This window comes from Hydra vulgaris, chromosome 07, assembly GCF_038396675.1.
Source record: "Hydra vulgaris chromosome 07, alternate assembly HydraT2T_AEP".
In the NCBI taxonomy this organism is placed as follows: Eukaryota; Metazoa; Cnidaria; class Hydrozoa; order Anthoathecata; family Hydridae; genus Hydra; species Hydra vulgaris.
The window spans coordinates 38,657,501-38,667,320 of record NC_088926.1 but is presented as its reverse complement, the minus strand read 5'-3'; the positions used below and the strand labels follow the sequence as shown (position 1 = coordinate 38,667,320).

General features: G+C 26.9%; 1 protein-coding gene across 1 annotated transcript in view; it reads right to left on the bottom strand.

The window, feature by feature from the left end:
- Positions 1-1,895: 1,895 nt before the first annotated feature.
- The window catches only part of LOC100212885 (phospholipid phosphatase 3), a 30,818-nt gene continuing 22,893 nt past the window's right edge, over positions 1,896-9,820 (bottom strand). The window contains exon 5 of the mRNA XM_065801840.1: positions 1,896-2,242. Within this exon, the coding sequence (XP_065657912.1) occupies positions 2,108-2,242 (135 nt within the window). The 3' untranslated portion in view covers positions 1,896-2,107. The remainder of the gene's footprint in view (positions 2,243-9,820) is intronic.

The following is a 9,820-nucleotide window of genomic DNA, read 5'->3' as shown; positions in this document are numbered from 1 at the left end:
GGTTAGACTTGTCTCGATTTCTATTTAGAAGCCGATTCTTTTAAAGACATTTATAATATTTTTACGGATTTGATCTACTTGTGCCCGATTTTTTATACATCAGTTAATCATCACGGTAAAGAATAATATCCCTGCTAACAATTGGTTTTAATAGTGTATGTAAAGTAACACGATGTATACAAGCTTAGCAGCTCTCATGCTTCGTTTTTATCGTTTTTATCGTTTTTAGCATTTGTGACGTCGAAGTAGCCGTTAGTTTCATTGTTGAAAAATAATAAGGGCTTATTGAAAAGAGTGATCAATGTATAGAATTCGATAACGTCGAATTTCTTTTCATTTATATTTTTAAACAATTTATTTATTTTTTATGTGATTATTAATTTTGTCAACGTAAGATTTGCTGACAAGTTCGCATTATGCGGGATTAAGTGAGCAGCAAGATTTCGTAGTCTAGAAATTAAACTTTTAGTTAACCCATTTTGTGATCCTTCACTGAAATCAACGTTTCTGACGTAACAAGATTTGAAATTTTTTTGAAAAGTTTGAGGCGGTTGCGGTTTTCATATATATTTGTTTTAAAAATAACTGAATTAATTTTGATTTAGAAAATTGGAATAATTTCAAAAATAATTAAGCTGGATCCAAAATTTTTGCGAATAAACAATATTTATTAAGGGATCCCTTCTCATGATCCACTTAGATATTTGGGCACTAGAAATTTTTTCTTAAAAACTCAGAGGTTTTAAAAAAGTCACAAAAATGCTCATATTACCCAGGCCACTTGGTATTATGAGCTCTTTTAATTAGCTCACAAAAAAACATTAATCAAGTAAAAAAATACCAACCTGACAATTAGAACTAATTTTTGGAATATAATGATTCGTTATTAACAAAACTTATCATTAAAATATCAAATTTTAAGCCACTTTTTGTTGAAACAATACTACAATATTTACCGCAAGAAAAAAAAAAAATTAGTTTGTTATTTTTTCAATTTTATCAACTCAAACCTTTGAACAATAAAAATTCCATTTTTTTGAATTTAAATTACAGAAAAATATTTAGTATTGTTAAAATATTAAAAAGTTTTATTTTTACTATATTTTATTTTTATTCAAAAAACCAATTAAAACCACTGCTTTTTTAGGACTTTAAACTAGGTAATTTCAATAAAAATCACTGGGTAAGCATGCTCATATAACACAAAAATGGCATCTTTAAATAAAGTTAAAACTAAATGTTTCTATGCATTGTTTTTCAAGCCAAAAAGGATTGGATTTTTAGCTAATATATTTTTCGTTATGAAAAAATTAATTTCATTATTTTAGCACCAAAATTTCGCGCCACAGATTTATTCATGCGTGATGATATTATTTTAAAAACGCAAAAAATTAAACAGCGTTTTAATTAGATGATACCCGCTAATTACTGCATATAGAATTACGCTAAATGTACTGATTCCTATTATCACCACATAAAGTCGATTAAAAAAATACATAGCAACTTTAACTTCACTGCTTACATCTAAGAAATCTTTAAGTATGCTCATATTACCAAGGTGCTCATATTACCCTAATCTACCCTAATTCATTGAGCACTTTAATGAATATATATATATATATATATATATATATATATATATATATATATATATATATATATATATATATATATATATATATATATATTATACATATATATATATATATATATATATATATATATATATATATATATATATATATATATATTCATTAAAGTGCATATATATATATATATACATATATATATTGGGTTAGGGTTAGGCTTAGGGTTATATATAGTTACTCTTGACTTAAAATTTTTAAAATACTCAATTTAAAATACTTAGGTTATTAAAAAGAATGACAAAAAGATTCATTAGATTGGTGTTTTTAATAAAAAAAAATTAAAAAACGGAAACAAATTACAGTTAGATATCAACATTACTCACAATATGCTTTATACAATATTATAATATAATATTGTATATATTTAGATATAATAACAAACTTAAATAAAAATTCACTCAAATACAAATTACAAATAATATAATTAATTATAAACAAGCATGCAAAAAAATGATTTTTTATTCATCACTTTGAAAATTTGACGAAGAGTTTTTTAATGAACCAATTTCTAGGTCATGATAATCGTTTGCACTATTTATTCTTGCATTTCTGACCATTTTCTCTTCATGAGGTAGATTCATCAAATAAAATACCTAAAAGAATATATATATATATATATATATATATATATATATATATATATATATATATATATATATATATATATATATATATATATATATACACATATGGCTATTTATATATATATATATACATATGGCTATTTCCACGATGGAAAAGATAAATTTCGTGTTTAAAAATATCTTTTTTCAAAAGGTTTCATTTCTTTAATTATAGTTTAAACACTTAAAATTATTGTTAAAATAAATTTTGAGTAGAAAATGCTTGAACCGAGTAGATAAATTTGATGAATGTTAGCAACTGTTTGTTCTTTTTATTATTCGAAAAAGCGAGTAAAATTTGAGGGCGAGTTATTGCAATATTTTAAACAAAACATATCCATATTTTTGTTTAGAAAGAATCTTTGAGATTACATATGTGTTTTAAGTAAATAAACTTTTACTCTTTAAAAATAATTCAAGTGTTTTTTTGTCACATACACATCTGCAAAAATTACGTTGCGTCACTGAACTAAAAGCTAAAAAAGTTTAATTATCGCAATGAAATTATGCTTTATGGCGAGATTTTTTTAGAAATTATATATTTTAATGTCAACTTTTAATCATTACTAAAAAAAAAATTGGTCAAAAAGCATTGTATTGTCACTGAACCCATCGACGGGATAATTAGCGTTTTATAAAATTGCGCTTCAAGAAAGAGGAAAAGCATTGAAAAAAGTTTTAAAAGCACTACCAACTTCAAAGGAGAAACAATCTGAAATTCTTTCTATTCTTTCAAATAGCTCTGCTTGTAAAGATAATTCGGGTCTACCTCCAGCATGTTCAAAGCTGTATGGTCTTTCTGAAAGCGATATTTTAGCAGTTGTAAACTTTTATAATGAAGATGAAGTTTCCCAAATATCACCAAACAAAAAAGATGTCACTCGAATTCAATTATCTGACCGAAAAGCAAACAATATTCAGATAAGTCATTTATATTATACGCTAAAAGAAGCTTTCGAGTTATTCAAGGAAAAGCATCTGCACATAAAAATTGGACTCAGCAAATTTTGCGACCTTCGTCCACGCAATGTAAAATCAGTTACAAAATTTCCGCATAATGTTTGTGTTTGTAGTTAGCATGAAAATATGCGATTTGCCTTAAATGCATTAACAAAATCAATTCAAGCGCCTTCAATCAAAGTTGGATCTGAAATAATAAATAACTTTGTTTGTGAACCCTACACATACGATTGCGCCTGTGACAAATGCGTTGCATGCAAAGGTATGAAACAGTTCGATAAACACTTGCAAACTGTTAATACATTTGGTTTCGAAGTATCCTGGGACGAGTGGAGAAAGCCTGAAACTAAAACATATGCAAACATTGAAAAAATTTCAAAAGTCTACTGTAACAGAACTCATCAAACACATATCAGCGATGCGTGATAAGTTTGTTAAACACGCATTTGTAAAGAAAAACCAATCAACAATTTTTAATAAACTGAAGGTTTCGATGAGTGTTAATTCTGAAATTGCGGTAATCCAAGTTGACTGGGCTGAAAACGCTAGGTGTTTCTATCAAAATGAGCCACAAGCGTCTTATTTTGGTCAAAATCAAGTTTTTATCATGACCCTAGCAGTCTGGAACATTGAGTTAAAAACATTTGCAATAGTTTCAGATTCAACTGATCATACTAAGTCTTCCGTTGTACCGTACATTGACAAAATCCTTCACTTTATTCCTGATCAAGTCAAAGAAGTACACATGTTCAGCGATAATGCCACTTCTCAGTTCAAAAACAAAAGCATTATGGCTGCAATGGTTGTGTTTGAAAAACGTTTTCATAAAAAATTCTTCTGGCATTTCTTTGCAGCGATGCACGGGAAAGGAGTGGTTGACGGAATAGGAGCTACTGTTAAGCGAATCGCAGCCCTGAGAGTTAAAACTAGTCAATACGAAATCAGGTCAGCAGCAGATTTTGCGTTAGCATTACAAGATTTGCAAATATCTGTAATTCACATGTCAGAGAAACGATACAAGACAACAAAGAAATGAACTTGGATTCAGTTCAATTTTAAGTTATTCAAGAAAAATCAAAGGTATATCAAAATCACATTATTTTTATGATCAGAATGATAACGTTGTTCCGATGCTGTTTTCACCTGAGTATAATTAAAATTTATTACAAAATAACAAAACTTTTTAAAATGATTTTAATTTCGTTTGTTTCGTCACTGAACGTTGCATCACTGAACTGATAGTTTTTTTTCTGTAAAATAAAACGATATGAAAACTTTATTGTTTGTGGCTTTTTTTATGACTAACTTATTGCCAAATGAATAAATTACAACAAAAAAATCTAATAAGTCAAGCAAGAATTAAAATTTCAGCGAAAACTCCATTTAAAAGTATGCTGATAAAAAAACACTTTTTTCCGCGCTGCGTCACTGAACTCATGTTTTAATTTTTGCTATGTAGCAGTGTTATGTTAATACAATTGTGTTTAGTTTATGTTATAAAATTTTAATTCAAGATGGATTTAGAGTAATAAAAAATTATTTCTGAGCTATAGAAAAATTTCTATTAAAAAAAATCTCTCCGCATGATGCGTCACTGAACTATGGAATTGGCCATATATATATATATGTATATATATATATATATATATATATATATATATATATATATATATATATATATATATACATATAATATATATATATATATATATATATATATATATATATATATATATATATATATATATATATATATATATATATATATATATATATATATATATATATATGCGGTAGTGGTGTAGTGGTAAGAGCGCTCGCTTCATAAGCGAGAGGTTCGGAGTTCGACTCCCACCACGTCCCTGGAAGTACCGCGCTCAACTTAGTTTCTCCGCGCAGCGGCCTTGCTCGGAAAGGTTTGTGTTTCGGAGTTAAAGGGTTGAGAGAGGGTTGTACCACGAATAACAACTAAAAATAAAAATAAAAATAAAAACACAAAAAATTGAGTAGCCTCCTCGACTGTAGTGGCCCCCCTCGGGCCTTGGGGAGGTGAATAATCTAAAAAAAAAAAAAAAAAAAATATATATATATATTTATGTCACCAAAGTTTTTGTACACTAATAAAACTAATACCTATGTAGTTGGTTAAAACTTGTTCAAATTTGTTCGTTCATAGATTTTTATTAAGATAATAATTTTTTCAACAAAAATTTAGTTATAAACATGAGTTTAAATACGAAACATCACATGTCTAATGACATGCGTGAATTAATAATGAAATTCCATAAAGAAAAAAAATCTCTTCGTCAAATTGCCAAAATTGTTTGTATAACACATTCCACTGATCAAAGTATTGTTAAAAAATTTGAAATGACTGGTTCTGTTAATACGTTACCAAGAAGCGGCGGACCAAAAATTTTAAATTCACGAGACAGGAGTATAATTAAAAAAGTCAATTCAAATCCACGTATTAGTGCACCAAAATTAGCAGTAGATGTTGAACTTGAAATTAGAAAGATAGTTCATCCAGAAAATATTAGACGAATACTTAAAAAATCCGGATTAAATGGCAGAGAAAGACACCGTTTATAAGTGTAGAAAATAGACGAAAAAGATTGGAGTTCACCAAAAAGTGTGAAAAGGAAGATGAACAATTTTGGAACAAAGTTTTATTTACTGACGAGAGTAAATTTAACATTTTCGGACCTGATAGCCGTGGAAAAATATGGAGAAAAAAGAATACAGAACTAGAAGAAAAAAAATTAATTCCGACAGTGAAACATGGAGGTGAAAGTGTGATTGTTTGGGGATCGATGGCTGCAGCTGGAGTGGTGAGTTTGGTATTTATTCAGCCTAAAATGGATTGCTGGGTATATTTGGACATTATAAAAAATAATTTGAAATCAGATGCTGCTAAATTAAAGTTAGGAAATAATTGGATATTTCAACAGGATCGAGATCCAAAACACACTGCTTATGTTGTAAAATAATGGTTGCTCTACAATGTTCCAAAACAACTGCATTCTCCTCCCCAATCACCAGACTTTAACCCAATAGAGAATGTGTGGGATTATTTAGACAAATCAGGAAACATAGAATAACAAATGTTATTATGCTAAAAAATATCTTACTAAAGAATACCCAATATTCAAATGTTCTTGCTACCATATGTAGCAAGTATCCATATTTAAATGATTTCCGTTTAAAGAGCGGTAGTTCATCACAATTATTTATTTATTATATTTCTACTATGTGTAAGTTTTATAATGACTAATATAAATAAATAGTATAAAGTATATAATATAATAAGAATATATATGATATTTTAAGTGTATATGTAAATATAATGTATATCATATACATTTATGCATATGCATATAAAGTGTATGTATATAATATATGTATTTATACAATCTGAAATATTGGTAAATAAGTATTTATTTATAAATATATGTATTTATATAATCTATAAATTTTATATATAACTTTATATATAATTTTATAGCCTACATTATTAGAAAGTCAAAAAAATAAGTTTAAGAAAGAAAGAGTCCCTTTAATTAATGTTGAGACTGTAGCTATGCATAAAATCACATTTGGGAGCCCAGGAAGAGGACGCAAACGCTCAGAAGATTGCCTTGAGAATGAAAAAGCTTGTAGTAGGACATATAAAGACTTGCTTTTTTTTCGGAGATTAAAATAATTTTTTAAAAATAAAACAATTATTGAAAAATAATTTTTTCTTAGCCACATTCTCTGCCTATTGGTGAGGATGATGTAACTGTAGGGAAACATAATCAGGATATGTTAATTGAATATTGTCCAGACATATATATGTTGATCGATCGTCAAAAACGTAGTTGGTTTGTGCAGGCAAAGGATTTTTGTTTTGTTCAATTGGTTTGTTTTTGCTCTGCTCAATGGTTTTAACTGATCTCTTTATTTTATTTTTGTGTTTTAACTCAAAAATTATCTTTATAACAAAGATATTAAAGCTTCTTAGCAAAATGAAACTAAAATTTGGTAAAAATCTTGATAAAGAGCTTCACCAATGGATGAAGGGTATGGAAGGTAAAATCTTAAGCTTGGTAAAAGTCTAAAGACAATTTTGTTTCAGAAATATTTGCTGAAGTTGAGCGTGAAATTGATAAAAATGCTAAGAGAGGTAATAAATTTTGAGTATTACAAAAGGTTTCTGTTTTTCAATAAACAGTACCTAAATAGTTTTTATGGTTTTTTTTCTGTTAATTTCTATTTTTTAATTATTTCTGTTTTTATGGTTCTGTTAATTTACTATTTTAGATGCTACAATAAACGGAGCTATTCTTTTGTTGCCACGGTTGTTCAAAGAATCAGTTGAAACCTTGGTTGTATTTACGACACCCCAAGGCAGAATACAGCAACTATTGCAGTGCCCCATGCTTAAAAGTTGACATCAAAGCTTTGTAGTATTGCAATAGATGCCCAAGAAATAGTTGAACATTATAATGATGTTGATATTTCATTAGGGATGGCTTGTATATTTGCCTCTTATTTTATTTACAATATAAAATACCCTGCTCAATTGAAAAATACCTTATTATTTTTTGAGCACATCATACATGGCGTATCAAACAAAGAAATCCCTGTAACTGTTCACAAAATGGCAAATTCTTGGTACAAGGTTGATATTGATTTATTTTAAACTTTTTTATATCAACTCTTAATTATTTTTTAATTTAAAAAGTTATTTTTAGTCATTTCTTTTAATTGATAAAAAAAAGCTGATAATAATAAAATAAAATAATTACTAACAATAAAGATGCCTGCCTAACATAAACTTATAAATTGTTAAAATTATAAAACCTTTATCTTAATTCTCACACTTAAACATGTATGTCTCTCTCTCTCTCCTTTTCTCTCTCTCTCTCTCTCTCTCTCTCTCTCTCTTTATTTATATATATATATATATATATTTATATAATATATATATATATATATATATATATATATATATATATATATATATATATCTATATATATATATATCTATATATATATATATATATATATATATATATATATATATATATATATATATATATATATATATATATCTATATATCTATATATCTATATATCTATATATCTATATATCTATATATCTATATATCTATATATCTATATATCTATATATCTATACCTATATACATATATATATAAATATATATATATATATATATATATATATATATATATATATATATATATAAATAAAGAGAGAGAGAGAGAGAACACAATTTAACTTTTTATATAACATCTATTGTTTGTTTAGCTAATTTTACAAAGGGATGTGAATTATGCAAGTCTTTCGTGGATTTTCATGAGTTTCTCGAATCAATAGAATTTGTGATTGGAAGTAAAAAAATAAACATTAAAAAAACATCATACGGTTCATAACAAAGATGATGCCACCCGGCGGCAAAGTAACTTTTTGTCGAAAGGCCGACTTTTTAGGGAGCAGAAGCTGTTGGCGGCAGCCTCTCAATCAATTTTTAATGACAAAATGTTCTTTCCTCTGCCACTAGTAGCTTCTGCTCTTCTATTGGTGGAAGCAGCCAGAGTTTTTTTTTTAAGGCAAAATGTTTTGGAGGCTGACGCCATTAGAGACGCGGAAGACGTTGGTGACTGCCTCCAGAAAAAATTGCGGAGGCAGAATCATTTGGAGGTCATCTCCAATAGCTTCTGTCTTCCAACTGGCTGCAGCCGCCAAATTGGAGGCGGAAATATTTGTTTCCCGCCGGCGGATATAATGAAAAATAATTGCTTATTTGCTTTAAAGCAATTAAATATTAACAAGAAAGAAATGTTAAATATTTGACATCAAGTTTCATTTTATATGATTATTTGCAAAATTTTGAGTATTTAAAAAAATTCTATTTTTTTTTAAACTTATAAATATTTTTAAACTAATGAATAAATAAGTAGTTTTATTCAAAACAAAAGTTAAAAGTTGGAAATTTTACTTTTATGCCATTGGCGAATAAATCTTTTTGACAAAAAAAAAAAGTTATAATTAGTAATTAAATTTATTGATTTTGATTTAAGTTTTTTAAGACAAGTCAACATGCTAAAATTTATCATTTGCCATAACGTTATATACTTATTTTTAATAATTAGATATTGTAAAAGTTATTGAAAAATATCTGTTAATGTTTATTAAAAATTTGCGACCGCGCTGTATTACGCTAATAGTTTTGCTAAATTACAACAACAACAATAAATTCATAAACTTTAAATATATATACTTTTATAAATAATATTTATATTTTACTCTATACTTTTAAAGCGTTTGAAAACTTAGACTCATCTACATTTACACGTTTTAAAGTTTTAACCGATTAAAAGTTTAAATTGTTTAAAAGTTAAAAATTTATTCAACAGTCCTTGAAAAACAACCACTCTGACAAAATTTTAATTTTTTTTCAAAAAACTTTTTAAATAGTCAATAAATCATATAAAACAAAACTTTGATGTCAAATATTTAACATTTTTTCTCATTTAATATTTTAATTGCTCGTTAACTTAAAGACTAACATGCTATTATTT